At 41.7% G+C, this 23,641-nt stretch overlaps 3 protein-coding genes across 7 annotated transcripts in view; 2 read left to right on the top strand and 1 right to left on the bottom strand.

The window, feature by feature from the left end:
- LOC139478460 (uncharacterized) overlaps nt 1–16,023 on the bottom strand; it is a 56,697-nt gene extending 40,674 nt beyond the window's left edge. For all 3 annotated transcript variants that reach the window (XM_071260926.1, XM_071260925.1, XM_071260923.1), the window contains exon 1: nt 15,637–16,023. The gene's annotated coding sequence lies outside the window, so the exon portion shown is untranslated. The remainder of the gene's footprint in view (nt 1–15,636) is intronic.
- On the top strand, nt 3,445–5,952 carry LOC139479313 (uncharacterized). Its single transcript, XM_071262174.1, has one exon. The coding sequence runs from the start codon at nt 3,445–3,447 to the stop codon at nt 5,950–5,952; it is 2,508 nt and encodes an 835-aa protein (XP_071118275.1).
- LOC139478461 (serine/threonine-protein phosphatase 6 regulatory ankyrin repeat subunit C-like) lies at nt 15,888–23,587 on the top strand. Of its 3 annotated transcripts, none has more exons than XM_071260930.1 (2): nt 15,888–16,143; nt 22,234–23,587. In XM_071260930.1, the coding sequence occupies exon 2, from the start codon at nt 22,268–22,270 to the stop codon at nt 23,438–23,440; it is 1,173 nt and encodes a 390-aa protein (XP_071117031.1). In that variant the 5' UTR covers nt 15,888–16,143; nt 22,234–22,267; the 3' UTR covers nt 23,441–23,587. The 3 variants fall into 3 exon arrangements, with proteins under 3 accessions (XP_071117031.1, XP_071117030.1, XP_071117029.1); XM_071260929.1 differs by lacking the exon at nt 15,888–16,143 and adding an exon at nt 21,515–21,588; XM_071260928.1 differs by lacking the exon at nt 15,888–16,143 and adding an exon at nt 21,521–21,706.
- Nucleotides 23,588–23,641: the final 54 nt, after the last annotated feature.

Consider the following 23,641-nt stretch of genomic DNA (forward strand, 5'->3'; position numbering starts at 1 on the left):
CTGCATAAAGCACATGGTGACATGATCACACCAATCTGTGCTTATCTCCATTCTTAATAAGGTTGATGTAAAATTGGCACATGACCAAAAAATGAAACATAACATTCTAGACGAATGTGGCACAACTAGATGAAGAAATGGCCCCAAATAAATGGACGCACATTCTGTATACTTCTGGCTTCTCATCACAGTCACCTCTCGGCCACCAGTAGAAGCGAAGGTAATTACGATCTTCTTTGGGCACTTTGACACGATAAAACATCGACTCAATGTCTCCCATTATCGCAACTGAGTCTTGGCGGAACCTGAGAAGAATACCAAGTAAGTTGTTTGTCAAGTTTGGGCCTTGTATGAGCATATTGTTCAAGGAAACTCCTTGATAACTAGGTGTACAATCAAACACAACTCTTATTTTCGAAATCTTTCTTGGGTGGTATATCCCATGATGAGGAATGTACCATACCTTTCCTGTTTGGCCCTCAAGCTCCTCAATAGGTACCTTCTCAGCATATCCCTTGACCAGTATGTCTTCCATGAATGTTTTGTAGTCATCACTAAACTTTTGATCCTTATTAAACTTCCGTTTCAAGCTGTCCAGGCGTTTTAGAGCTTGCACACTATTGTTGGGCATCTGCACATTGGAGCACTTAAAAGGTAGACTAATATGATAATGACCTTCTTGTAAGGAGACAGACTCATTAACCTTGTCAAGAAACTTCTTGTCCTCTTGGGACATTTCTGCTTTGTCGTCGATGGAGCTTTCTGGGAAGTCAAAGTTTATGCTCTTCCTAACCAAACTATTCAATTCACTGATTTTCTCAACATTTCTGACACTTACAATGTCTGTTCTCATAGATGGAAAATGTTGTTTTCCTTCTTCTCCTGAAGGTCTGACAACGTTCCATAGGATCCATCCTAATCGAGTTCTGGTTGCATGAGGGCTTCCCTGTGGACCAACTTTGACTTCAAATGGAGAGTAAGCATCAGGGGCATTAGCACCTATCAGAAGATCGACACCAGATTCAAGTGAAGGTAAATGAATTCCACCAAGGTGAGACCACTCTGCGACATCAGAATCATTTGGAATATGCCTACTTGTTACTGGGATATGGCTCCTAGAATACACTGTAGGAAGGACAACAGTATTCTTCATATCCATATCATGAACTTTCAGACCAGAGATGGCATGCACAAAGGAAGTATGAGGCTCCCCTAGTGTATCTATAGTTATTTCAACCTTCTTTGACTTTCCACTGCATCCAAGCTTATTCATCAGGGATTCTGAACAGAAAGAGATGGTACTTCCGGGGTCCAAGAATGCATATGTCGATATCACTTTCAATGTATCTTTGAATGTTACTTTCACAGGGATTACAGCTAGTGTACATTCACCGCTACTGTCACCGGTCTCCATATCTTCACTAGCTTGACCTGTACATGCACTTAAACATTTCAGGTTTGTCTGGGAGTCAATATGCAATATTGTCGAGTGATTGCCTTTGCAGCACTGACAAATGACAATTTTATGACATTCCTTGCTACGATGACCCTGCTCAAAGCAACGAAAACATAGACCCTTGGATTTGAGAAAGTTCAAACGATCAATGTGGGGTTTTGAAGCTAACTTCTTGCACGAGTCTATTAAATGTCCATCATTTCCACAGTAGTCACATGGCCTTTGGACATTAGTATCAAACCTAGATGGCTGTTGATTATTGTAATCCTTTCCCATCTTGTTTGCCTTTACCAGATCAGTACCAAATGTTAGTTTGGTTGGAACCTTTACAGTGCTGGGATTAGCCCATACTCTTTTTTGAACCTGTTTTTTGTCATCTGGTCGCATGGCTTCTTTTCCATACATTGGATCCATAGCCTTTTGGGCTTCTTTTCGGACAAACTGAACAAGGTCAGAAAAGTCTACAGTTGATCTAGAGAGACGAATTTGTAAAACAATACATCTCCACTTCTCCTGGCAGTGAAATGGTAACTTCATTACAAGCTTCCGTATGTTGTCAGGGTACTCAAGTACCTTAACCGAGTACAAACTCTTCACAGCATTCTGGCATTCATTCAGGAACACAGCATATTCGTCCAAAGATTTCGCATTATCTGCTTTAATGTTGGGCCAGCACATAGCCCTTTTTATTAGGGCATTTGCAATTGTCTCTTGATTGCCATACCTTTCTTCAAGCTCGGCCATAGCAGCTTTGTAGCCACTTCTTGCATTCAGGTAGCTAAAACTTTTAACAACTTGATGTGCCTCTCCCTCAGTGAACTGCTCAAGGTAACACATAAGCTCATCTTCAGAACTCGAGTTGCTAATTATCTTTGTCCGAAATTGCCTCATGAACTTCTGGAATTCTAAAGGATTTCCATTAAACTTTTGGATGTCTGGCACTGGTTTACGAAGTTGTTGGACTATTGATATAATCATGTTATCAGATGGCTGTTCATATGCATAGGAAGAAAATGGAGATACTCTGGGATTACGATTTGCCCCTTCAGACTTTTGCATATGTGGTACGTGCTCTCTTATGACATGATCTCTATGCATTTCAGACTTCAGGCTTTGATCAATACTACCCTCGTCAAATGTCATATATTTTCTGGCAGAGTTCCTATCGTCCTGGTCATTGTCATAAACATCCAACACCTTAGACCTGGCCTCGGAGATCTCCAGTTGTGTTCTCAACTCTAGCTCTTCCTCCTTCATCTTAATTTCTAATTTTGCTTGATTAAGTTTTTGTTTCTCTTTCAGGGCTTTTACTTTAGCTTGAAGCTCTGCTTTTCTTTGCCTTTCAAGTAACATTGCTGAAGAAATAGTACTGGCCAAAGGTGACAGGCCAGTTCTACATGATCCTGACCTTTTACTAGAACGACTGGGGTGTAAAGAAGCTTCACTCTGGCTTTGGACTGATCCGTGCTTCACAATAAACTGCTCAATTGCTGTTTTAATATTTGAAAGAACTTTATCTTGAGATATGCACTCCTCTTCAAAGTGGTATATTTCAGGCTCTTTTAACAGTTGTCTATAGTCTTCTCTAACATCAAATAGCGTGTTGTAGAGGAAAAGCCAAGATGCATACTCTCGACGTACATCCTCAATTGTGCTTTTATTCACAACCCCTGTAGCAATTACTAAGTTGATGTGGTCAAAGTCTCTTTCAAGTTGCCGGAAAATGCCTTGTACCCGTTTACCTTTTGTTTCAGATGCATAAGACATGCCCTTATCAGTTAACTTTTTTCGTCTGATTTCTTTTCCTACTTTTTCTTTATCTTCTGTCTTATTTTCCTGATCCATTTCCAAAGTCAAGTAATGTTAATGACTGTTTAGCTTCTGTAGAAGATGAAGAAAGGGCAGTTTACCTAATCAATGAAGTATCAAAACTGTGCGTGGATGGAGGGTTTCATCTGACAAAATGGGTCTCCAACAGCAAATCTGTAATGAAAGCTATACCTACTGAGGAGAGGGCCAAGGAGGTGAAAGAATTGAATCTGGAATGTGAATCTCTTCCCAGTGAGAGAGCTCTCGGCGTCTTTTGGTTTGTTGATTCAGATACGCTAGGTTTCAAGATTCAAGGCAAGGAAAAGACAATCACCAGAAGAGGCATATTGTCTGTTGTAAGTAGTGTATACGATCCACTGGGGTTTGTGGCACCTTACGTGTTGATCGCCAAGCGTCTTCTCCAAGAATTATGTAAGAAAGATCTTGGATGGGATGAAGTAATAGATGAAGCTTCTTTGACAATTTGGCTTCAGTGGCTAAAGGACTTGCCAAGGTTGGATGAGATAGAAGTGGAACGGTGTTACAAACCAAAAGGATTTGGCAAAATTGCATCGTGTCAGTTGCATCTGTTTTCTGATGCAAGTGAAGTTGGCTATGGCGTTGTAACCTACCTTCGTCTAACAAATGAAGATAATGGTGTACACTGTGTCTTGGTAATGGCTAAGTCAAGAGTCGCACCCTTGAAGAAAATGACAATACCCCGCATGGAGCTAACAGCAGCTACAGTTGCAGTTCGCCTGGGTAAGCTATTGACCAGAGAGTTGCAATACAAAATAGATGAGACTTTCTTTTGGACAGACAGTATGTCTGTGCTCAGATATATCTCTAACAGCACATCAAGATTCAAAACCTTTGTAGCAAATCGGCTCACCACTATCCATGAAGGTTCTGAGGTCAAGCAGTGGAATTATGTCAACACAAAGTTCAACCCAGCAGATTTAGCATCAAGGGGAATGACCTACGACAGGTTCAAACATGCACATCAGTGGTTTGAAGGACCAGATTTTCTGTGGAGACTAAGAATCAAATGGCCCACTTCTCCTGACTTATCTGTCACTGATGAGGACCCAGAGGTCAAGAACTCTGTAAGTTGTCTAGTAACTTGCCAGTCCCAAAATATATTGGACAGAATATTGAATCACTATTCAAGCTGGCTACGGCTCCGAAAAGCAGTTGGTTGGATCATCTTGACTATCAGAGAGCTAAAAAGAAAGATGAATGCAAGGCAATTGGAGTCAGAAGCAGTGAAGGACAGATCTGAAAAATTATCCCGGGCAAAACCCAAGCTGACAGTTTCAGTATTAAAGGATGCAGAAGTTGCACTTGCTCGTTATGTGCAGGGTCAACACTTCATGAAAGAGATTGAATTTTTGAAAGAAAAAGAAAGCCAGATTAAGAAAGGAAGAGGGGTTAGTAAATCTAGTCCTTTGTACAAGTTAGATCCCTTCATTGAAGATGGAATCATACGGGTTGGTGGACGTCTTCAAAGAGCAGAGATTCCGCATGATTCAAAACATCCAGTTGTATTGCCTAAAACTTCTCCCTTGTCAAAGCTGTTGATCAAAGATGCTCACACGGCTGTAGGTCATATGGGTAAAAATGCTATACTTACCTACTTGAGGCAATGTTATTGGATCTTAGGAGCTGGAGCTGTCATCAAAAGTCTTGTTTCCAAGTGTGTCATTTGTAAGAAGTATCAGTCACCAACTGGACAACAACAAATGGCAGACCTTCCTGATGATCGTCTTCAACCTGATAAGCCACCTTTTTCACATGTAGGCATGGACTTTTTTGGGCCTTTTCTAGTTAGACGAGGTCGCGCAACTGTGAAAAGGTATGGCGTGGTCTTCTCATGTTTGACCATGAGAGCAGTGCATTTAGAACTAGCTTGTTCTCTTGATACTGACAGTTGTATCAATGCCATACGGAGATTTATATCAAGACGAGGTCAACCAGAAGTGATCAGGTCCGACAATGGGACCAACCTCTCAAGCAGTGAACGTGAACTTAAAGAAGAAATCTTGAAGTTGAACCAGTCCAAGTTGCACTCATCACTGCTTGAGAAGGGAATTGATTGGCATTTTAACCCTCCTACAGCATCTCATCATGGTGGGATTTGGGAGCGTATGATCCGTTCAATAAGGAAAGTTCTTAATGCTGTTGTCAAGGAACAAGCAATTAAGCTTGACGATGAAGGTCTGAGTACTCTCTTTTGTGAAGTTGAAATTATTCTCAATGGTAGGCCTATCACGGATGTACCATATCATCCTCATGATCTAAACCCCCTCACGCCAAATCATCTTTTGCTTCTGCGATCGGGTCAAAAGATGCCACCAGGAACATTTTGTAAAGATGACGTCTACTCTCGCAGACGATGGAAGCAAGTTCAGTATTTAGCTGATATATTTTGGAAGCGGTGGGTAAAGGAATACCTTACACTGCAGCAAGAAAGACAAAAGTGGGTTACAAAGAAGCCCAATCTTGAAGTTGGAGACATTGTTCTTCTGGCGGACAGTTCTCCTCGTAATTCATGGTCACTGGGACGTGTCATTGAGATCATGATGGACAAAAAGGGATCTGTACGTATCGTGCGTGTGAGGACAGCTTTTACAGAGCTTGTCCGTCCTATAAACAAATTGTGTGTCATTGTGCGTGGATCAAAATGAACACTTCTGAAAGTCATCGTGAAAGAATGTGAATATGTAAACTTTAAGGTTTATTTGGCCTACTTAGAGTGAAGTTGATAACTCTTATAAGGTTTATGTTATTTTCGACCCATGGTAAACCGGGTTGGAATTGGTCTTCAGCAACCCATGCTTGCCATGGGATGCTACTATGCTTGTTGTAGGAGGCGACTGATGGGATCGGGTGGTCAGTCTCGCTGATTTGGTTAATGCATGTCTTCGTTTCACGATTGCATGGATCGATTTTCATGATGTCAGTCTCTGGATTGTCTGGACCAGACTCGACTTTTTACAGACCATCGTCATATGGCTGGGATATTGTTGATTGCAGCGATATTGCAAACAAACAAACAAATAAATTATGTTGTTTTCAGGTCTTTTCATTATAGAATGTTTAAAATTCAGAGAAGTTTTGACCATTTTTGGTACTGTGTTTTGTAATTGTTACTCCCTGATTGTACAATGAGGAGACCGGTATGTAATGGTCAAAATGTTTCATTCTATTTTCTATCAATTATGATAGCTTAATTGGTGAAGGAGGTATGAAATCTGGTTTCTAGAATTTCCACAAATTATGTATTACATATAACAACAGCAATATACAATATTAAATATTTGTTATGGTTCGGATGTTTATTTGTTTTCCTGGGTTAGAATGTTATGTTTCATTTTTTGTGGAAATTCTAGAAACCAGATTTCATACCTTCTTCACCAATTAAGCTATCATAATTGATAGAAAATAGAATGAAACATTTTGACCATTACACTATCTATATCAGCTGTAGTCATCGCCCCGTGAATATCCGTGGTAGAATAGGTCTTCAGCAACTAATGCTTGCCGTAAAAGGCGACCATGCTTATCGTACGGGCCGACTAACGGGATCGGGTGGTCACGCTCGCAGACTTGATTGATGCATCGTGTCCTAATTGCGTGGATCGATGCTCATGACATCAATCACCGAAATGTCTGGTCCAGACTCGATTATTTACAGACCGCCGTCATATAGCCGGAATATTGCTGCATGCAGCGTTAAACAACAAACCAACAAACCAACTTGAGCAAATCAAGGAAGCAGTTATGTGCCGTCTCACAATGTGCGCCACGACCACACACTTGACTTTCTCCATTATTTACTCAAAATGGCTCTCCGTTTAGAGAGCTACTTGGATGTTGAAATCTTGAAATCGATGACAGCATTATGACATCGTTTGTTAAAATAGTTGTTATTTCGGAACTCGTTAATCCGACCAGTTGCACAAGTAACGAAATGTCTGGATAGAAGAGTTTTTGCTGTTCCCATGACTACATATGAAAGCTTTATGAATGTTCTGGATTAACGGGGTCCGCGGTTGTCCGCCGTTTAAAAATATACGTAACAGATTATTCAGGCGAAATATGAAATCTCACAATCTCAAGGCCACGTATCGTGTTTCTGTCGTTACATATATATAATAACAGACCAATAATTGTTTCCATTTTCATAATCCGAATTGGAGGCAGGTGGGTAGCCTAGGATGGTCAAAGCGTTCGCTTGTCACGTCAAAAACTCGGGTTCGATTCCCCACATAGCTACAACGTGTGAAGCCCCTTTCTGGTATCCCCCGCAGTGATACTGCTGCAATGGTGTCAAAAGCGGTGTAAAATCATACTCACTCACTCATGATCAGATGTCTGGGGAATCTGGAATATCGCTGCACGGAGTCAGCCTCGAGACAAGAGACACGCGTAATTTACACGTATGGATGCTGTGTATCGCCAGGGTGTTACGTCAGTGACACACTGACACACATGTTGTTGTCTATTTGTGTGTTAATAATGTCTAGCGTGCAGACATACCATCGACACAGCTCGTTAAAATGTCACGAACAATTGCAATGTAAAAATTTAGTTATTTCATATTGTTGAATATGTTCAATGTCCTTTCGCCTCTTACTGATGGAGATTTCAGTGTTAGATTGAAGACGCTGGCCCCCAAAAGTATTTCTTACCAGAATGGGAAGGTCGGTTATATGTGACATGCAAGTTACAATTTGTCTTATTGTAATGATCCAAACGGACATGTAAGATATATCGTACCCTAAGAGTCGTAATGTAAATAGCTTGCGTCAATTCACAATAAAGCCTTTGATATAAGCATTTAGAAGTTTAAAGAACATGATTATTCTACAAAAGGAACGCAGCTTGTTGCGTCAAGTGAAACCCTGCTTATGTATTGTCATTTCTGACGAATTACTACCAAGGTAGTTCTGTTATATGCCTTGCACCGTTTCCATGGCAACACTATGATATGTTTGAAATATTCATCAACAAATGTTCTTGTGAAAGCGATCCTTCTGCGTGTACTGAATTATGTATTGCTCTAATCTCTGGCGGTGTCCTTGACGAACTTACTTCCATCAGAATCTCGACCAGCACACACACACACACACACGCACACGCACACACACACAGACACACAACACACGCACGCACACACACAACACACACGCACACACACAACATCACACACACACACAACACAGACACACACACAAACACACAAGGCGGTTGATTTGAATTGTAACTTGAATATCGGAACCCGGAACTAGCTAACACTGTAGGTAATATTGGGAAGATGGTATTTCGGCTAATTCCCCGAGACACAGTAAATGTCATTTAACGCCGAATTAAGAAATAATCCATCCAAATCATGACAGACGCACCCTGTGGCGTACTTGTCATACCCTGGTCATACACATGGTGACGCACGTGTCATACCCTGGTCATACCCCTTGTGACGCACGTGTCATACCCTGGTCATACCCCTTGTGACGCACGTGTCATACCCCGGTCATATCCCTTGTGACGCACGTGACATACCCTGGTCATACCCCTTGTGATACCCATTGTTACGCACGTGTCATACCCTGGTCATACCCCTTGTGACACACGTGTCATACCCTGGTTATACCCCTGGTGACGCACGTGTCATACCCTGGTCATACCCCTTGTGACGCACGTGTCATACCCCTTGTGAAGCACGTGTCATACCCTGGTCATACCCCTTGTGACGCACGTGTCATACCCTGATCATACCCCTTGTGACGCGCGTGTCATGCCCTGGTCATACCCCTTGTGACGCGCGTGTCATACCCTGGTCATACACCTGGTGACGCACATGTCATACCCTGGTTATACCCCTTGTGAAGCACGTGTCATGCCTTGGTCATACCCCGGGTGAGTCACCGACTTTTCTACCTGTTTCCAACACTGTTCCCTGAATTCACGAACGGACCACGTGCCACACTCAAGACATTCAATTGTGACAAATTCTGGATATTCATGAGTGCACTGACTCCAGCGTGTTTCAATATAATTTGTAAATCTTTGTATGGTTTCATAATTTAGTGATGTACGTACCCATTTCTGACCCGGTTAACCTTCGCGTTTCAGAGTGCTCCATACTCGTAGCACATGTGATTAATATGACATCTTTGCAGGCCGAATAGACTGGTTTCTCATTCAGTCCGCTTTCCCACTTAACTCATATTACCGACTCAAATAGCAAAGGCGGGAAAAACTCAATGCAAACGTACGTGAAAAGTCGAAAATATTTTGGCATTTTGAAGACAAGTGACCCTTCAGTGTGTGTTCCCTGCAAATAATTTGTTTTTAAATTGCCTCATCGCGTTTATTTGTTTTAGCACCCGCATCAGCAATATTACAGCTATATGACGGATGTCTGTATTTAACCGAGTCCGGAACAGACAATCCAGTGATCGACATCATGAGCATTGATCTACGGTGACAACCAAGTCAGCGAGCTTGACCACCCGAGCCTCTTACGATCTGACGACAAGCACGGGTTGCTGGAGACCAATTCTAACCCGGGGCTCGCCCATGCACTTATAAACTACAGCCCAAGTAGACACCTGCCAGACCGACATAACGATAGAGGAAATGCTCACACATTTCTAAACAGTATTTTAAATACATAACCAACACACCTGCTAACGCCATATTCTCCTTCTTAGTCGTCATTGATTTTCATACATCAGACACACGGTTATATAAATATTCTTTGTTATTCTTTGATTCATTATGAAATATTATGACAGTGTACCCCCCCAAAAAAACCAAAACAAACAACAACAACAAACAAACAAACAAACAAAAACAACAAAATACAAAAAAAAAACCAAAAACCCGCGTTATATATTTGGAATACCACAGAAGGTTGTGGAAACAAATGAATAAATATGAGTATATACACGTATATATACATAATGACATTAAAGGTCAAGGTCAGACGGTATACCGTTACGATCCACTGGATGGGTGGTCAAGGTGACATCGCACAACAAACAAACTACGAGGTCATGGAACACAAAGAAAATTCGACACATCCACAACACATTATTGATCTAATATGTTTTTTAAATACGTCGCTAGCGATGTTGATCTATCTCTACATTTGCGTTTATTCTTGTCGGACTAATAATTGTGATTTACATCAGTGCATTGAAAAACACAAGTTTTTTATTTAGAAGCTGCATCTGTTTCAACCGTATATGCATTATAAATTGTTTATTCATTTCAGAGAGAGGGGGGGAGATAGAGTGAGTGAGTTGGGTTTGACGCCGCTTTTAACAGTATTCCAGTTATATCGTGGCGTGTCAGCTTAATGTGGGAGTAAAGCCCGAAGTGATGCAGGTCTGAGACGTTTACCACTTCGGTGAAACCCACGAGCACTGGTATGGTGCTGACAAACCTAGAAACATAATCGGGGCGAACCGGGATTCGAACCAACAATCATATGTCTCAGGCGTACCCAAGGGACGCAACTCTGCACAGTAAATCGCGGCACCTTAGACGACTGGGACTTTCTGGACTGGGAGAGAGAGTAATGGGATTTACGAAGCAAGCCATATTTTTTCATTTTATTGCAATAAAAGCTATACTCACATGGACATGAAATGATAGTTGAATGCATAACTATTCACACAACGTTACTATAGAAGATGGGGAAGCAGCGACATTGGTAAGTGGTACTGCTTGAAGACTTGACCTCAGTGCCACCATCACCCCCGTCGTGCCTACAGACGTACCCCAGCCGCTAACCTAATACTACATGTACTACATGTATTTGTATCCCACCTTGGCGCCCACTCACGACCAGAGTGTGGTTTAGACAGTTCGTGTATTTATACACAGTGTTGGCAACTGGTGCCCGCATAGGAAGTGGCTGTAGATACAGTAGATATTTATATACCGGCTATTGATGCCACGTGTCCTGCCTAGAATTCTTTGGTTCGTGTAATACGGAATTGCTCAAAGAAATAATGGTATCCCGACTCTTTGTGATACAAGGATTAGACCTTACTTCATCACTAGTCTCTTGTATAGCTTCTTGTCTTAATTTCTCAACTGAATTTACTTGGCTGGTATTATTCTTTTAATTCTTCCGTTATGGATTAATCCTTGTTAAGGTGCCGATTGTCAAGAGATGTGTAATTTGTTAGCGTGAAGGTCAAACGTGATTTGAGGTGAGGTAGGTTGAGGTGAGGTAAGGTGAGGTGAAATGGGGTTTAACGTCGCGTCCAAGATTATTGCACTTATATAGCGACGTGCATGTACGTGTGTGTGTTTGTGTGGCTGCTTGTACTAGTCCGGACTGATGCCGATTTATAGAACTAGCTCACTTAGATACCATGCCGCAGTTTAACATGAATACCCCACTCAGACACAGTATACTGACTCCGAGCCGACTAGTCCTTGTTTTAGACCCTTAATGCCGAGCGCCAGACAGGGTAACAACAAGTACCATCTTTTAACGTCTTTTGGTACGACGCGGCCGGGGATCGAACCCCAGACCTTCCGCTCTCCGGGGGGACGCGCTACCACTAGACCACGGACGCGGTCAAACGTGATTTGAAAGCATGTACTGGCTAACATCGTAAATTTCTACATAACAGTTTAACAGATGGGGCCTTTGAAACAGACAACATTTCAAACAATATTAACAAACTTACTTATATGCGTTAGTGAGTGAGTCAGGTGTGTTTAACGCCACTTTGAACAATATTCGAGTTATATCACGGCGTGTGAGCTTAAGGTCAGAGGAGAGCCCGAAGTGATGCAGGTCTCAGACGTTTACCACTTTGGTGAAATCCATCGAATACTCTCCTATGATATTTATACTGTCGAACCCCGTTCAAACGCACCTCTATACATATGTGTGTATATTTGCATACGTGTGGAAATATACATACGTGAATATACTTGTCTTCTGAACGCACTTACACATGTGTGTATATTTACACCAGGAGCAAATCTACATCATGTCTGTAGCACGTGCAAATGTAAATGTAACTTTGCCTTTTATGTATATGTTGTAATGTGAACGTATTTGCCAACGTCAGAGGATGATCTGATTAATATATCGGTTGGTTTGCGCAGACAAACAAATTGTCAGTTCTTTATTCTGAAAATGACACTATTCAGCCTACAATACCACTTTTTATGCTGATATCCAGAGATGGGCGGACAGTGTTTTCTTTGGGTTTCAGGGAGTCAAAAATTTGTGTACAGATTAAATCAAACACATTTTGTTGCATGCGAAGATTTCTGTCAGGTAGCTCTCTTCTCATGATCCGAAACAACCTTTTCATGTTGAAAGTCGTGAACAGACTGATGAATATGCGTGCCTTACACCATTAAATACCTTATTTACACACGAAAGTTAATATTCACGTGTACGCATAGTAAATATACATATACACACGTATGTACAGTTACACATGTGAAATATTACTTACGTGAGTAAATGCTGAGCATGTGAAAGAGGTATATAGACCGGATGCGAAAATAGTTACAGACTTTTCGGAATGTTTATTTGTACGACATAATATGGTATATTTGATAAATTATATTTGTCTGATATAAAGGTATTTCAATGTAATGGTATATGACATATGAATCTTCAATAACTTTCTAGCTACAAATTTATCAACGAATCAGCAATGGAACATTGCACCCATTGAACCTTAGGGGGTAATTCTCCACGATGCAAGTACCTAGCAACAAAGTATACGGAACAACTGGCTAATCCCTCCACATGTTTCAGTGACTGATTACATGAAATTGAAGACAGATCGCCATTGTTTCTCTTGGCATGCGGTACTCGTTCTTTTCCCCAGCATAGTAGGAGCGGTTGGAGGTGTTGCAGCGAGTGTGTGGGATCGCGGGATTCCAGCCATTAGCTTGTGTATCTCATCTGTTGTCCTAACCTTCCGCCACATGGTGATACTCTGACGTCTCGGTGCGCTCGCTGCAGCCAGGGGGCAGTGAGTGAGTGAGTATGCTTTTAGCAATATTCCAGAAATATCACGGCGGGGGACACCAGAAATGGGCTTTACACATTGTACCCATGTCGGGAATCGAACCCGGGTCTTCAGCGCGACGAGCGAACGCTTTAACCACCAGGCTACCCGACCGCCCCAAGGGGCCAGTGTGTCAGGTGTGTCCATTGAGGAAACACACTAATGTCGTGCGTAAGCTTCGGACTTGGGTTTCATCATACTGTCAAGGACACTTTAAATGATGTACCATTTTTATCTCGACACGAGGGGGTGGGTGGTGTTCTGTTATACCCACTAATTGATGAAACCTTGTTTTGTTCTTTGGGGAGAGACATCTTAATTGATGACACCATATTTCTGTGGTTGAAGAGCTTGGTTGCCATGCACTGCTCAGGACACTCTAATCTCTTTGGGGGAAAGAACTGGGAGACATACCGTCCATCACCTTCTTTATGCACACCCTCCATACAGATCCCCAAAGCTGTCTATGTTTACACACCCAGACCATCTGTACTGACACCCCCAGATCCACTATACTGACACCCCCAGACTCCCTATACTGACGCCCCAGACCCCCTATACTGACGTTCCGGACCCCCTATACTGACGCCCCAGACCCCCTATACTGACACCCCCAGATCCCCTATACTGACTGCCCCAGATCCCCTATACTGACACCCCCAGAGCCCCCTATACTGACACACCCAGAGCCCCCTATACTGACACCCCCAGATCCCCTATACTGACACCCCCAGAGCCCCCTATACTGACGCCCCAGACCCCCTATACTGACATCCCCAGCCAATCTATACTGGCACGGTCAGTGCCCGTCTATGCACATAATGAACTTTTAAAATATTCATCCCCGTGTGCGTGTGTGTGTACAGTTGAGTCTATGATACGATGTCGGAGTCGACTAGTCTGTCACATAGTCCCTGAACCATATTATTTCCCCTTCCGCCCAGCCCTTTCTGTAATGCAAAAGCCCTAAATAAATCTAGAGTCTAGATTTCCCTAGGTTTAATCTCCCATCTCAATGAGGCTCTTTTTCAATATAAATGGAGTTATTTGTGTTTATTAAAAATATATATTTTCAGAGACATGGTGTTAGTCTCGGAGTCGACGACCAGCCAGAATATCTTAATGGTGCAGGAGCATACATCTGGGCTCTAGTTTCCCCTCTTCCGAATATATATATATACTATGTATATATCAACCTGCTTTGAAAGCGAATCTTGCGGCATGTGGTATTTTGTCTCTTGACCTTCTCGGGGTTCTGCCACGTCACCTAGGAAACTGTTCATATCCCCACAGACACGACCAGATAAAAAAGCAACATTACTACCTCTGGAATAATTATTCCGTAACCATGGAACATTTAAATAATCACAAGAATGTAATTCCTTCGCAACAATTCACGGGAATGCAGATAAACACTAAACTGACATTTATCTGATATACGAGAAACGTGTTAAAATGGCAATATTTCCGCATCCTCAAGTAAAGGGTTAAAACCCCACAGCTTCACAAAAATAACGCTTTAGGGACAATAGCCTACCTGCTGACTCGGCATTAATTTACCTCCATGTGCACGTGGGAACGTAAACACGGCGGGAGAAAGCGCGTGAAGATATTGCATGACCAACAGAGCCTGGTAACAAGGGGAATGCTAGGGTCATCAGTCTTAGGGAATGTTTGAGTCAAAGACACAAGCAATATAAAATCCTATGTATGTTGCGTATTAAGAGGAACTGAAATCGCCACACAACCAAGATGAATTACTTCCAGATTTCTACCCAACACAATCAAAGCCGAGAATATAGAATATATGTAACCAAAATTTCTTTGTTTTATACGACCTTAAAGAAAGCAAATAATTCTAAGAATAATATATTCTCCTGTAAGATTTATAATCACATAGTGGCTAAAGATTCAGTCACTCTCTGTGGTATAGCTTAAACACAACATGTGATGAGTCATATGCTAGTCAGATGTTAGTTCCGCTATCTCATTGCTAATTCGGTATATGCCTATTCAAGCATCTACAGAAATGAGTACCATGTGTGCCTCATATATTTACGACCCTCCTGAGGCAAATATTGACTGTTTTACCTGTATAATATCGGACAAGTCCTGCAAGACACACGGTTCACACACATCAGTAGTCTATAGAAACAGTTAATCAACTTCCACTTACGTCTATAAAATAACACGTCTTCCGTTTCTTTATTTGCTTACCTTAGCAGCTATAAACATATGGAACAGACATCAACCAATCAGATACACAAAGAAATAAGACGTAATCTTTGAAGCTCGGCAACTTACCTCAACAACGAGTAGACCTGTCTCTGTTATGTTCGCCTCGTCACAAAGAAAGTCGGTAGATCTGTGTCTAAGAGGAATTAGCACGTGCGCACGTGAAGGCTACACGTGCATGTGTTGCGTTTGCTGCCATGAGTCCGCTGTAGAAGCGTTTCCTTCTTGCTGCTGGATTTGGGGAACTGTGACGCAGCGATGTTGAAAGTAATCCAGTGGATCGCCTATGTGATTTGGAACTTTAGCAGATTGACGTATTGTACAGTCTTGTTTGTGGTATTAATGGGAACGTTATCTGGTAGACGCCGTTCGGATATCTCTCGACATTGAACACATTGTCTCTCAGGCTCTCGCAGACAGGGTACCTTCGCTCTCGGCCGCTGTTGTTGTGTGGGGGATGTGGCGTTCTCTGTCGCGTGCTGGGAACGGTGCATAGTTGGGCAGAGCATTGATTTACCTGGATTTAAATATTTCATCAGTAGTTCTAACTACTACGGAGCCGTCTATTGAGCACAGGTGACTCTTCCACCGTGGGAATAGTATACGGGTAGAGCAGACTCTTACATAATGTGTTAATTAAAATACTTTGTATTGAACAATCAAAGTACATATTTGTTTGGTGGAATTAATAACTCCCTTGAAGCGTATATGTTGCCTGTGGGAATCGTCTCTCTATTTGTACGTTAAGATTTGCGTGTATTTTCACAAGTCGTGGTTTGGCTGAGTACAGTTGAATCATGCGATATGTGCTTAAAACAATTGAGGTACTGTATTTTCTCCAAAAAGCACAAGCAAGTACCGTACCTTTGAACTGTACCTTATAAAGATGCAATAGTTTTTACTTTTTTAGTTACATGATGAGGGCGAATTTGAAAAGTATTTCAGTTCTATTAGGGCGTTTCTTAATGTGGGGGTAAATGTAGGCTAGTTTCTTGTAATAATAAAGTACGCCCATACTATGGCCATACTAACATCTAACACTGCTGTCATCGTGGCTGATTGAAACATTCACCTGAGAGGACAATATTTCATGTATATGGTATGCCTCTGTGTAAATGTTTCCATTTAGAATGAGTGAGTTAGTTGGGTTAGCTGGGTTTGGACAGTATTCCAGTTATACCACCGCGTGTCAGCTCAATGTGGGAGGAAAGCCTCAAGTGATGCAGGCCTCAGACGTTTACCACTTTGGCGAAACCCACGAACACGGATATGGTGCTGACAAACCTAGAAACATAACCGGGGCGAACACAGAATCATAGCTTTCTGGTGCGACCAAGGAACGCAACTCTGTACAGCGAACTGCGGCGCATATTAGACCACTGGACTAGTCGTGCCCCCTCCATTTTGGTACATGGAATATAGAAAAGAATTCAAAAGCGGCAATAAACTTCAACCAGTCGGTGGGTATTTCAGAAGTATATAACAAACATTGTCTTCGGGCGGCAGAAGATGAGGAACAAACACGTAAAAAGAGTCCGAACTGACACAACTCTTCACAGCGTGACTTCACGCCCCCATGAGAGAAACAGACAATCATGGGTTACTTATAGTGGTATACATTACATCCATGTTTCAGTATTCCAGGTGCAGCCGGAGGATCGGGGGCACAAGATTTTCACTTCACAAATCGGGTCGGCCTGTAAGCCATTTGCTGATGGTTTATAAGGGGAAATACGACTCTCTATGTTGGGCCGAAAGCCGTAACGTAAGCCGTAACCGGCGCGATGCCGTTGTCTGTGTCGGGAGTACTGATTGCGCTTCTCTGGAAGACGAGCTGCACATGAGACGAACCCGACGCAGAACAATAATAAATAATATTTTTAGATGTTAATAGAAACTACATAGAAATGAGCCAAGTGAATGCTCGCCATGAAATGTTAGTTGCCGTATAGGCTGGAAGATATTAACATACCTGCCTAAATTCAGTCAGGAAACATAAACACACGTCTTTCATACAGGGAATAGGTCAGGAGATCCCCGTAATGCGGCCTCCATACCACCGTGCTAGCACCAGACGCACGCACGCGCGCACATACGCACGCATTCACATAATTATATAGACATAGAGTTTCCAAGGTTAGGGGTTTTAAGTTAGCATCTAATCTAGTGAAAATTCAAATAACAAATGTATTGTTGTCATGCAGGAGGCCACTTAATAGCTTAATCTTGAAAATATAACCGAGGTAGTGCGGATTGGGAAGACTTCAGACATGCATATGTCGAGGTAGTGCGGATTGGGAAGACTTCAGTCATGCATATGTCGAGGAAGTGCGGAATGGGAAGACTTCAGACATCCATATGTCGAGGTAGTGCGGTATGGGTAGACTTCAGACATGCATATGTCGAGGTAGTGCGGTATGGGTAGACTTCAGACATGCATATGTCGAGGTAGTGCGGTATGGGTAGACTTCAGACATGCATATGTCGAGGTAGTGCGGTATGGGTAGACTTCAGTCATGCATATGTCGAAGTAGTGCGGAATGGGAAGACTTCAGACATGCATATGTCGAGGTAGTGCCGTATGGGTAGACTTCAGTCATGCATATGTCGAGGTAGTGCGGTATGGGTAGACTTCAGTCATGCTTATGTCGAGGTAGTGCGGTATGGGTAGACTTCAGACATGCATATGTCGAGGTAGTGCGGTATGGGTAGACTTCAGTCATGCATATGTCGAGGTAGTGCGGTATGGGTAGACTTCAGTCATGCATATGTCGAGGTAGTGCGGAATAGGAAGACTTCAGTCATGCATATGTCGAGGTAGTGCGGAATGGGTAGACTTCAGTCATGCATATGTCGAGGTAGTGCGGAATGGGTAGACTTCTGACATGCATATGTCGAGGTAGTGCGGAACGGGTAGACTTCAGACATGCATATGTCGAGGTAGTGCGGAATGGGAAGACATTAGAATGCATATGTCGAGGTAGTGCGGAACGGGAAGACGTTAGACATGCATATGTCGAGGTAGTGTGGAATGGGTAGACGTTAGACATGCATATGTCGAGGTAGTGTGGAATGGGTAGACTTTAGACATGCATTTGTCGAGGTAGTGCGGAATGGGAAGACTTCAGTCATGCATTTGTCGAGATAGTGCGGTATGGGTAGACTTCAAACATGCATATGTCGAGGTAGTGCGGAATGGGAAGACGTTAGACATGCATATGTCGAGGTAGTGCGGAATGGGAAGACGTTAGACATGCATATGTCGAGGTATTGTGGAATGGAAAACTTCAAACATGCATATGTCGAGGAAGTGCGGAATGGGAAGACGTTAGACATGCATATGTCGAGGTAGTGCGGAATGGAAAACTTCAGACATGCATATGTCGAGGTAGTGTGGGGTAGGTATTGATAGACTTCAGTCATGCATACGTCGAGGTAGTGCGGAATGGGTAGACTTCAGTCATACATATGTCGATGTAGTGCGGTATGGGTATACTTCAGTCATGCATATGTCGAGGTAGTGCAGAATGGGAAGACGTTAGACATGCATATGTCGAGGTAGTGCGGAATGAGTAGACTTCAGTCATACATATGTCGAGGTAGTGCGGAATGGGAAGAATTCAGACATGCATATGTCGAGGAAGTGCGGAATGGGAAGACTTCAGTCATGCATATGTCGAGGTAGTGCGGAATGGGTAGACTTCAGACATGCATATGTCGAGGTAGTGCGGTATGGGTAGACTTCAGTCATGCATATATCGAGGTAGTGCGGAATAGGTAGACTTCAGTCATACATATGTCGAGGTAGTGCGGTATGGGTAGACTTCAGTCATATATATGTCGAGGTAGTGCGGTATGGGTATACTTCAGTCGTGCATATGTCGAGGTTGTGCGGTATGGGTAGACTTCAGTCATACATATGTCGAGGTAGTGCGGTATGGGTAGACTTCAGTCATGCATATGTCGAGGTAGTGCGGAATGGGTAGTCGGGTTAGAATAGGTCATCATGCAGTTAACTATACATGCTTGTCGTTGAGGCGACTTACTGGATCGGACTGTTAGGTTCTGTTACTTGGTTGATTGCTTGAGGGACGTTGCCCATAATTTCAAACACTGGACTGTCTGATCAATTACTTACAGGCGGCCATCAAGTATAGCTGGATTATCACTCATTTACAGACCATGTATTTCGCTCATGTGCTGACACCATTTACTGACAACCTGTTTCACTCATTTACATTCAATCTGTTTATTTCATTTACTGCGCTGTTTCACTCATTTACATTTAATCTGTTTATTATCATTTACTGAGCTGTTTCACTCATTTACATTAAGTCTGTTTATTTCATTTACTGACCTAATTCACTCATTTATATTCACATATATGCTTCACTTGTTCACATTTAATCAGTTTCACTCATATACATTCGATTTGTATCTTTCATCTACTGACAATCGGTTTCACTTATTTACATTGATCTGTTTATTTAATTACTGACAACCTGTTTCACTTATTTACGTTCAATCTGTTTATTTCATTTACTGACAATCTGTTTCCCTTATTTACATTGATCTGTTTATTTCATTAACTGACAATATGTTTACATTTAATCAGTTTCACTCATTTACATTCGATCGGTTGCACTCATTTACATTCAATCAGTTTCACACATTTACATTCAATCTGTTTCACATGTTTACATGTAATCATTTTCACTCATTTTCGTTCATTCTGTTTATTTAATTTACGGTAAATCTGTTTCACACATTTACATTCAATCTGTTTATTTCATTTACTGACAATCTGTTTACATTTAATCAGTTTCACTCATTTACATTTAGTCAGTTTCACACATTTACATTCAATCTATTTATTTCATTTACTGACAATCTGTTTCACATATTTACATTTAATCTATTTATTTCATTTACTGACAATCTGTTTCAGACATTTACATTCAATCTGTCTATTTCATTTGCTGACTACCTGTTTCACTCATTTACATTCAATCTGTTTCACGTGTTTACATTTACTCAGTTTCACATATTTACATTCAATATGTTTCATTCATATAATTCAATCTGTTGCACTTGTTTACATTTAATCAGTTTCACTCGTTTACATTCAATCTGCTTATTTCAATTACTGAAAATCTGTTCAACTCATTTACAATAATGTTTCTCTCATTTACATTCAATCTATTTCACTAATTTAAATTCGATCTCTTTCACTCAGTTACATTCGATCTCTTTCACTCATTCACAGATAATCTTGTCTAGTCGATTTACTGACAGTTTGTTTCACTTATCTACATTCAGTCTGTTTCACTCATTTACAGACAATGTTATTAGCTGATGTACGTACTGGCAATCCTGATTCACCCATTTACCAATAATTGTATGCACTCATTTACACATAATAATTGTAAAAAAAACACCAATTTTTGAAGAATTAGTTTGTAGTAAAACACTTTGTTAGTTGTCCTACTCACAATCTGTGAATGCTTAATCGTATTAGGTCAAATCGCTTTCATTTATACGACCGATGCAGAAATGCCATACATTAGTAGAGTTCACAGGGGCTTGTTACACAAACATTGTCAGCAAGATGAATACGGCCACTACGACCCTGTTTGTGACCGTATATATCTTGCTGCTAAGTTTTGCGTTACAGGCCCCTGTGGTGGAGTTGATATTATCCGAAATTGTAGTATTTTTCTGTTATTGCCATTCTGAATGTTGGAATTGTTTATCATATCAAATCGTCGGTTTTTAAAACAGAAAAGAAAACAGAAGCAAGAAGAATTATAATCACTAAAGCGCATGTAAAATATATTTGACTGGGCTCCCTTCTACGTAAACTAGTAATATAAGAAAGCTATCAAATTGCAGCGCGTACTACCACAGGAACCAGTTTAAAATGCGATTGCCTCCCCCTTAGTATAAAGATGGCCGTCTCACGATCTGTATTTGGATGTGATTTTACAATCAGCTGATGACAGCGTTGATATTAGTACATAGGTATGCATTGATATTTTGATGACACAAGTAGATATTTGTTTCGAGGAAACTTTGACGGATTCTAATGTTTCAAAAGTTGACAGTGCCATCTTGATTTGCATTGGGGACTTGTGAATGAGTGAGTAAATCGTTTCATATTGTTTTACGTCACAGTCAGCAATATTTCAACTGGGCTATATTGGCCTGCAAGTCGAGTCTTAGTCTGGTAAATCAAATGACCAACAAACCACGCCCTCGTTGCACGGTGACTCACTGTGATTCCGCCACTGTCCATGCCATGCCCCCGTTTCGATCGACCCTCATAGTTTGATTACTCAAAATATATAGAGACAATGTCTCAGTTTAGAGGCATTTATTACTACGTATAGAGATTGAAAATGGCCACCATACTGGAGCTAAGTGCCCTTTACTTATTGATGCAATTGTAATATGCCCTATGAAAATATGACAGCAGCGTTAGAAATTGGCACTAGTCCTGTAGTCCTTGCCAAACTGCCCAAACGTTAAGGTATCACAAGGACTAGTAGAAATTTGCCCTTTTTAAGGGTTTTGCTATATGTTATCACTATGAGGACTAGTGGATTAAAGATGTTAGTTTCTACCGGTAATATGTTGGATGTTCTAATTGCCATCTATTCTTTGCAGTTAACCTGTATCTGACATTATGAACTGAAACAAAATGAGTGGAAGCAACCTCCCTATTGTCATATCAACCAGCACCGCTGTATGCCAAGACTGGGTCACCCTGTTGACAGCTATCAACAACAATGACATTGATACAGTACAAATGTGGCTGCGGACTAAAGACACATCACCCAACTTTGTATACGATGGACAGAACCCAATATGCCAGGCTGCCACTGCTGGGTTTGAGGACATTGTTGATCTCCTGTTGCAGTACAAGTGTGACCCTCTTCAACCCGACCTGTCTGATCATATGTGGTTTAGACAACCAATCCACATGGCAGCATCCAAAGGACATCTTGAGGTTGTGAGGCGACTTGTTCATCGAGGTGTCGACATCAACAGTCGTGACAGTGATCATCGTACACCACTCCACTGGGTTTCGACATACGGTCACGTTGACCTCGTGGAATATCTTCTTTCTGCAGGTGCATGTGTCAACATTGCACAGATTGATGGGTTCACGCCAATGCATGCAGCCACATGCTTAGGACATGATGAAGTTTGTAAGTTATTGATTGCCAATGGTGCTGATGTAAACCGGGCAGACAAAGACGGATGGACAGCACTTCATACAGCAGTGTGTTATGGCTATGAGAATGTGGTGAAGACTTTACTTGATGCAGGTGCTTCCATCCATCAAACCACAAATGATGATGAAAACTGCTTCCATATTGCTGTCAGTAGTGGCCATATTGATATTGTTAAAATGATCTACAAAAGAGGTGTTCGTTCTGGCGAGAAAAACATCAATGGGTTCACAGCTTTTCATTTGTCAGTGTACTACAACAAGCAGACTATTGCTCAGTTCCTGATACAGAAGAATGTGGATATGTGCACCGAGAACTATGCAAAACAGACACCACTATACCTGGCTGCAGTGAGGGGCGAGGAGGGGCTCCTGCAAATGATGCTGGACGGAGGCTACGAGGTGTCACGGGAAAACTGGCTCCACTACAACACAGTGCCTGCAGCAATCAAGGACACTCAGATAGCAGAGACTCTACTCTATATGGCCAGAAATCCCAGGACTCTCCGGGAGGTGACGTGCTTGTTCTTGAGGAGGTATCTTGGTGATCACATGGCTCAGCTTGTGCATGATTTGCCTCTTCCGTCCAGAATGAAGGCACTGATTTGTTTCAGGACATTTGACTATGGGGACGATTAGTTGAATGGGAAAAGATGTGTACACTTTTCTCGAGTCAACTCTTTGTGATAAATTTGATGTATGATGAATGGTCATCTGGTGTGATTTGTGAGACAGAAAGTCATCTGAACTTACCCTGATAAATTTATGAATTGCGCAATAAATATATCATTTATAAGGTTGAATATTGTTCTTAACATTATTGATGCTTATTTACTTCAT

The sequence above is a fragment of the Haliotis cracherodii genome, unplaced genomic scaffold, assembly GCF_022045235.1.
Source record: "Haliotis cracherodii isolate W230 unplaced genomic scaffold, xgHalCrac1.p SCAF_4, whole genome shotgun sequence".
NCBI classification, from domain to species: Eukaryota; Metazoa; Mollusca; class Gastropoda; order Lepetellida; family Haliotidae; genus Haliotis; species Haliotis cracherodii.

Excerpts from the sequence above, each read along its gene's own strand:
- LOC139479313 (XM_071262174.1), top strand. The coding sequence starts at position 3,445 with ATGAAAGCTATACCTACTGAGGAGAGGGCCAAGGAGGTGAAAGAATTG.
- LOC139478461 (XM_071260930.1), top strand. The coding sequence starts at position 22,268 with ATGAGTGGAAGCAACCTCCCTATTGTCATATCAACCAGCACCGCTGTA.